The sequence below is a fragment of the Palaemon carinicauda genome, chromosome 6, assembly GCF_036898095.1.
Source record: "Palaemon carinicauda isolate YSFRI2023 chromosome 6, ASM3689809v2, whole genome shotgun sequence".
In the NCBI taxonomy this organism is placed as follows: Eukaryota; Metazoa; Arthropoda; class Malacostraca; order Decapoda; family Palaemonidae; genus Palaemon; species Palaemon carinicauda.
Genome location: NC_090730.1, coordinates 4,839,659 through 4,847,006, shown reverse-complemented (window position 1 = coordinate 4,847,006; position 7,348 = coordinate 4,839,659). Strand labels below are relative to the sequence as shown.

Below are 7,348 nucleotides of genomic sequence, written 5' to 3'. Positions count from 1 at the left end.
TATATATATATATATATATATATATATATATATATATATATATATAATATATATATATATATATATATATATATATATATATATATATATATATATATATATTTATATATATTACTAATTTTTGTGCCTTATAGCCTATGGGATTCGCATGGTTTATTACTAGAATTATTCTATTATATTTTACAATAATTAATGGAAACCAGAGACTTCACACATATGTGTGTGTATATATATATATATATATATATATATATATATATATATATATATATATATATATATATATATATATATATGTGTGTGTGTGTGTGTGTGTGTTTGTGTTTATATATATATATATATATATATATATATATATATATATATATATATATATATATATATATATATATATATATATATATATATATATATATATTATAAGCATTTTAACGAAATCGTTCTCCAAAGACGATACAAATTACCTGATGGTTTCAGTGTAGTCACGACTCTCCTCTCCCCAAATTCAAGAAGACAAGCGTGGAACACGTACGTAAACTATATCTTAACAGTTCATTCATTAATTTATTTTTTCACAGCTGCACATGATTCTAACAGAACTAAATGGTACCGCTAGTCTCTCTCTCTCTCTCTCTCTCTCTCTCTCTCTCTCTCTCTCTCTCTCTCTCTCTCTCTCTCTCTCTCAGACTCAGAAACCTCGAGTGTCTGCGGGTCCTCGACTCCTCGAGAGTCGACGCAAAGTCAGTCACTCAGTGTCCATGTGAGTGTAGTGACGGGAGGGTGGAGCGCGCTTTCCTCCCTGCCACCTTGACTGGACGATACCTTTTTTTTTATGGGGAGATGAATATCGTTGCGGTATTCATTGCTGCTTGTTGCTATCGTTCGTTTTGCTGATTCGAGGGTGGGACACAAATGGAGTCTTCTCAGTGGAGGTAATTTTGTTTATTTATTTAATTTATTTATTTCGATTTGTTGATATTTCCGTTTCGTCTGGTTCAGGTGGAATACTGTTATGTGTTAGGTATAGATTGATATACCTTTTTTTTAATTAGCTTTTATGAATGATGGGTAGTTTGATTAGATTGCATTTGTTCGGGTGGGATATATATATATATATATATATATATATATATATATATATATATATATATATATATTATGTATATATATATATATATATATATATATATATATATATATATATATATATATATATATATTTATATATATGTCTGTATATATATATATATATATATAAACGATGGATAAGCATGGGATATAGAGCGAGCTTTTGGTAAACAAAATGACATTATGGAAAGTTAAATAACACTTTCTCTAATAAGAAAAGTATTTAATCGGATTCTTCTACCTGTATTAACTTATGCATCAGAAACTTGGAGCCCTATGAAATTCATAGAACTTAAACTAGTTACAACTCAAAGAGCTATGTTTATCTTTCTTTTATATACTCACACACATATATATACAGAGAGAGAGAGAGAGAGAGAGAGAGAGAGAGAGAGAGAGAGAGACTCTTCATACACTATATCCTAAATCATATGCCAACTTGCAGTCAGAGTTTGAAAGACACTCCCCCAAAAGGAGATCTTAAATCTCATTGAAGTCCCACAACACCAGCTCCCAAGGCTCCTGGATAAGTTCAAGAGGCATAATACAGAATGCCCTTTTGTTGGATGGGTGGACATAGCCTGAGGAAACCCGAACATTTAACGCAAGATGGACACTAACTACTTAAGAAATCACAAGCCTTCCATAGTCATCCTCCCTTAGGACAACTCGTGTCCCTGATAAGGGGATTTAATGGAGGTGTCTTATCCTGTGTATCAACGAAATGCCGTTGCATGGCCAGATTATTGCTGTCAGCTTGAAGTCTTCTCTTGAGCCTTATCGTTGTTGATTGATTGATTTCGAGTTTTCTGGCGTCCTGAGATCGGTAATTGATACTGATTATATTTTTTATAAATAAGGAATAAAAGAAAATTAAATTTAAAACAAAGCTAAGATTTTCTTATGATAGTTAAATAGCTTTCAGAAGACCCGCTTTTGAAATAAATCTAAAAACACCAATAGCATAGTACAACATATCCTGTCCAAGAATCTTGTCGTGACCAATGTAGCATATACCGATGAGCTTACACACTCCTGTGTATCTGGGCTTAGACTCCTCGTTTACTCTGTAGGTATTAATACTTTTTATCCCAGGGGCAGTTGGTGGTAAGTTTGGTTTGGCTGTATACTGTCAGGAATACCTTTTTAATTGGTGTTCTTGTTTTACTTCGTTGGTGATTATTCTTTTAAGGACATCTCCTTCTTGACTTTAGGCCATATTAGCATTTAATGAAATTAACTTAAGAGAATGATCTGGTCCCAAGAGCACACACACACACACACACACACACACATATATATATATATATATACGGAATATATCGTATATACATACATATATAGTATATTGTAAATGTATGTACTATTTTTTGTTAGGGTTAAATTTTATACATACACACGCACACACTCATATATATATATATATATATGTGTGTGTGTGTGTGTGTGTGTGTGTAACCCGGAGTGCAGCGATGAAAATCTCTCTCTCTCTCTCTCTCTCTCTCCTTTTTACCATCTATAAATGGATATCTATCATCAGATCAACCAAGGCGAGCCAATCATCGTATCATTCCTATGTAGGGGAAACCCAGGTCGACCTGCTCTAATGATCTGCCAGCCTGGCCTGCAGCCTTCTTAGGCACTAGGGAAGGTTAGTTTTCGGTGGATCATAACACCCTATTTAATTAGGGCTTCCAAATATGGAGGGCTGCGGGTCTGATTTATAAGAAAGGTGATTGCTTCTATCTGGCTTGGGATGATTTAGGGGGTTTTCCCTATCTCTCTTAAGTGGTTTTGGATATTTAATTGAGAGATTGAATAATGAAATAATTGGGGTTAATACTCCTTACCATCGATGTATCTAAATCAGTAATGAAAGATGAAGAAAGATAACATTTGTCATATTTGAAATAAAAAAAGATATCAGTAATCAAAGGATCAAATAAAGGGGGTTTATATTTCTTATCACTACTGTCTTTCTCCAAGGCAATTATTATTATTATTATTATTATTATTATTATTATTATTATTACAACCTCAGGTGGAAAAGCAGGTTGCTATAAACCCAAGGGCTCCAATAAGGACAAATAGCCCAGTGAGGAAAGGGAATGAGGAAATAAATAAACTCTGAGAAGCAATGGACATTTAAAATGAAATATTTCAAGAACAGCAACAACATAAAAACAGAAATTCCATATACAAGATATAAAAAGATTATGTCAGCCTATTCAGCATAAAAACTTGATGCAAGTTTGAACCCTTGAAACGGAATTTGTGTTGTTTTTAACAAAGAGTATCAGTACATGTATTAATAAATTCGATATAAAATCTGCTCTAACAACAAAAAATATTGAAAAGTAATAAAAAGGTGTTGTTTAAAGATTTTATTGATAGTAGGACGTACGGCAGGAGTTTGAGAAAGTTTCACTGAACAAACCGGTCAACTGTATCAAACGTTTCTTCCTACGAGGAAAGATGAGGCACTTATTTTTTATCTGAGTGTTTTCAAAACAAACTTTTAAAGATTCTTTCTTTGTCACCCTGACGTGAATTGTAGTTGCCACTGAAATTCCAGGCGAAATAAGCCACACCCCCTGATGACGTCATAGCCAATCATGTCTTCTGGATCACAGCACATCCCCCTAAACTGATTATAAGTTAGTTTAGTTTGAAATTTGTAAGGGGATGTGTTGAGACCTTTGTTAACGGGGGAGACTATGTGATTGGCTATGACGTCCCCGGGGGTGGGGCTTATTTCAGGGAGACCACGTGATTGGCTATGACATCATCAGGGGGTGGAGCTTATTTCAGGGAGACAATGTGATTGGCTATGATATCATCAGTGGGTGGGGCTTATTTCGCCCTGAATATTTGCAGCGACTTTAAATTGAAACAATACTGAAAGTAACCGTTGATTGATGTTTCAACATACGCCTGTGAAACAACAGTACTTTTAATGGACTCTGAAATTCCAATCATGGAAAGTTGGGTAGAATTGGGTCCATATCTCCCCCGCTCTTTTGTATGACCTTTCAGTAATGTCTAATTCATTTTTGGCTGGGAAGGAAAACTTTTCGTTTAGGTTTCTTCTCATCTTGTTATGAGAAAGATTATCAAGATTGAATATCATGTCCCATTCATTCTCTCTCTCTCTCTCTCTCTCTCTCTCTCCCTCTCTCTCTCTCTCTCTCTCTCTCTCTGTCTTGAAATGCCATTTTTTCTTCTCATGTTATGTGAAGGATAATAAAGATTAAATATCATGACCCATTCATTCTCTCTCTCTCTCTCTCTCTCTCTCTCTCTCTCTCTGTCTTGAAATGCCATATTTTCTTCTCATCTTATGTGAAGGATAATAAAGATTAAATTTCATGCTCCATTCATTCTCTCTCTCTCTCTCTCTCTCTCTCTCTCTCTCAATGCCATTTTTTTTCTCATGTTATGTGAAGGATAATAAAGATTGAATATCATGTCCCATTCATTCTCTCTCTCTCTCTCTCTCTCTCTCTCTCTCTCTCTTGAAATGCCAGTTTTTCTTCTCATCTTATGTGAAGGATAATGAAGATTAAATATCATGTCCCATTCTCTCTCTCTCTCTCTCTCTCTCTCTCTCTCTCTCTTGAAATGCCATTTTTTCTTCTCATGTTATGTGAAGGATAATAAAGATTAAATATCATGTCCCATTCATTCTCTCTCTCTCTCTCTCTCTCTCTCTCTCTCTCAATGCCATTTTTTTTATGTTATGTGAAAGATAATAAAGATTAAATATCCTCTCTCTCTCTCTCTCTCTCTCTCTCTCTCTCTCTCTTTTTTGAAATGCCATTTTTCTTCTCATGTTATGTGAAAAATAATAAAGATTAAATATCATCTCTCTCTCTCTCTCTCTCTCTCTCTCTCTCTCTCACACACACACACACACACACACATCAGCAGAAGCATCAAGAAACTATAAACAAATTATTTATTTACATGTTAGTTTGAAACCAAAGCACACTCATAATTAAAAAAAAAATTCTAATTAATATGTTCTTTTTCTTTGCATTTTTATCCTGTAAACGCATTGCTAATCAAGTTGTTTTTTTATTTTTTTTCTTGTTCCACAAGTTTATACTGACGAATGATAAAAGTCTAGAATAGGCTTTTTTTTAGAGTTAATTTTATTAACAATAATTTTTTTTTTCAATGGATTAGAGGACATATTTGTTTTCTTCACGTTCCCCCTTTTGTGTTCGAGTTTCAAAATCCAAATTGGAAAAAAAAAAGAAAAAACACTCCAGAAGGTTGCATCTAGGTGAGGAGTTCCAAAGATTTTTATTCTTTCCACCAAGAAGTAAACATCTCTTTACTTCTAGGGTTGTGGTAACGTCTCAGACTGGGGTTCGAGTCCCGCTCAAACTCGTTAGTTCCTTTGGTCGTTGCAACCTCACCATCCTTGTAAGGCAAGGTTGTGGGATTCGTGTGAGCCTATAGAACCAGGGTTGCCATTCGTACGATAATTATCGTACATGTATGATTATTTTGCGTCTAGTACAATATACGATACATACCCTATATATATATATATATATATATGTGTGTGTCTGTGTGTGTGTGTGTGTGTTTAATTAAACAGTTATACTAAAATATCTTGAAATAAGTCATTTATGTTTCTCCTTGATAATTATGTTGAAAGTGTGTACGAAGATTTTGGGTGAAAAACGATAATTTTAAGGCTCATGTATGAAAATCCAGTGGAAATAATCTGGCAACTCTGTATAGATCTATCTGCTATGTCATCAGCAGCCATTGCCTGGCCCTCCTTGGTCTTAGCTTGGGTGAAGAGGGGCTTGGGCGCTGATCATATGTAATATAGTTAGTCTCTAGTGTATTGTTCTTCTTGATAGGGCAATATCACTGTCCCTTGCCTCTGTCATTCATGAGCGGTCTTCAAGTCTTTAAAACCTCTTTTTCATGTCGTTGATGCAAGCATCAACTGTACTACCTGACCATCCTACAGAAACAGAACTGGAGAAGGTCAATCAATTTCCACAGGTACAAGGATAATGGTTCATTAAGGTCTTCACTAAGGTGAACATTTGCTGGTTAAGTATATGTGAGAGGCTTTTTAAGACAGCCTTAATTTTCGTCATAGAGAGGTCAGGTTGGTCTCATTATTTTGGAAAAGGCCTGAAGTTTCTCATAAAGTTATAAAATATATGTAAAAAAATGGAAAGAGTATTTTTTTTTGCAAGGACGTACCGGTACGTCCAAGGGGGTCAAGGGATGTGTTTTGTGAAACGTACCAGTACGTCCATTGGGGGTAGAAGGGTTAAAGGTTTAAAGGTCTCTCATGAGTTGGAGAAACAGTGGACAGTGACAATACCTAAGCTAGCTATACAATGGCCTGGAGACTAACCATATATACAAGCCTCCTCTCCACCCAAGCTAGGACCAAGGAGGGCCAGGCAATGGCTGCTGCTGACTCAGCAGGTAGACCTATAGGCTCCCCCAAACATCCTATCCTAAATGAATAAGAATATTATCTAAGAAATTAACTAAATCCTATCCCCCGTTCAATTTTAATAGCATTTAAAGGTTTTAAAGGCCGCTCATGAATGGCAGAGGCAAGGAACAGTGACGAAGGTCAGTGTTCCCAACCTTTTTTCCTGTCATTTCCCCCCTGCACCCAGTTCAACCATCCATATTTCCCTCTTCATGCCCCGCCCAGCCCTCATGCCCACTTGCCTACCTAAGAAATGGGCATGACACTCCAATTTTCCCCTTGAATATCATGTCAGTGAGAAATGATATGATCATATCACAATTGAATGGCTAACAACAAATTGCCACACGTACTATGAGGACATTTTCCGCTTGTTTTATTTAGTAGGTAGTGTAATTATTTCCCCCCTGGAAGCTTCAAATTTCCCCCAAGGGGGAAATTTCCCCCCAGGTTGGGAACCACTGCTTTCGAGGTTGACGATATATCCCCTTCACGCAAGCTATTATTATTATTATTATTATTATTATTATTATTATTATTATTATTATTATTATTATTATTATTATTATTATTATTATTATTATTATTAGAGAGGGCTAGAAAATAATTCCCAATGACTCAGCAGTTAGAACTAAATACTTCCTTAAATCAGCCCCCTATCTTTAGCTCACAAGGATAGTGAAGTTGCAGACACTACAAGAAAAAATTCAGGTTGAGGGGGACTTGAATCCCAGTCCGGTG

The 7,348-nt window shown here is 35.2% G+C and overlaps 1 protein-coding gene across 1 annotated transcript in view; it reads left to right on the top strand.

Moving 5' to 3' along the window:
- The first annotated feature begins 760 nt into the window (after nt 1–760).
- LOC137642345 (collagen alpha-1(XV) chain-like) overlaps nt 761–7,348 on the top strand; it is a 283,519-nt gene continuing 276,931 nt past the window's right edge. The window contains exon 1 of the mRNA XM_068374839.1: nt 761–932. Coding sequence (XP_068230940.1) covers nt 913–932 — 20 coding nt within the window. The 5' untranslated portion in view covers nt 761–912. The remainder of the gene's footprint in view (nt 933–7,348) is intronic.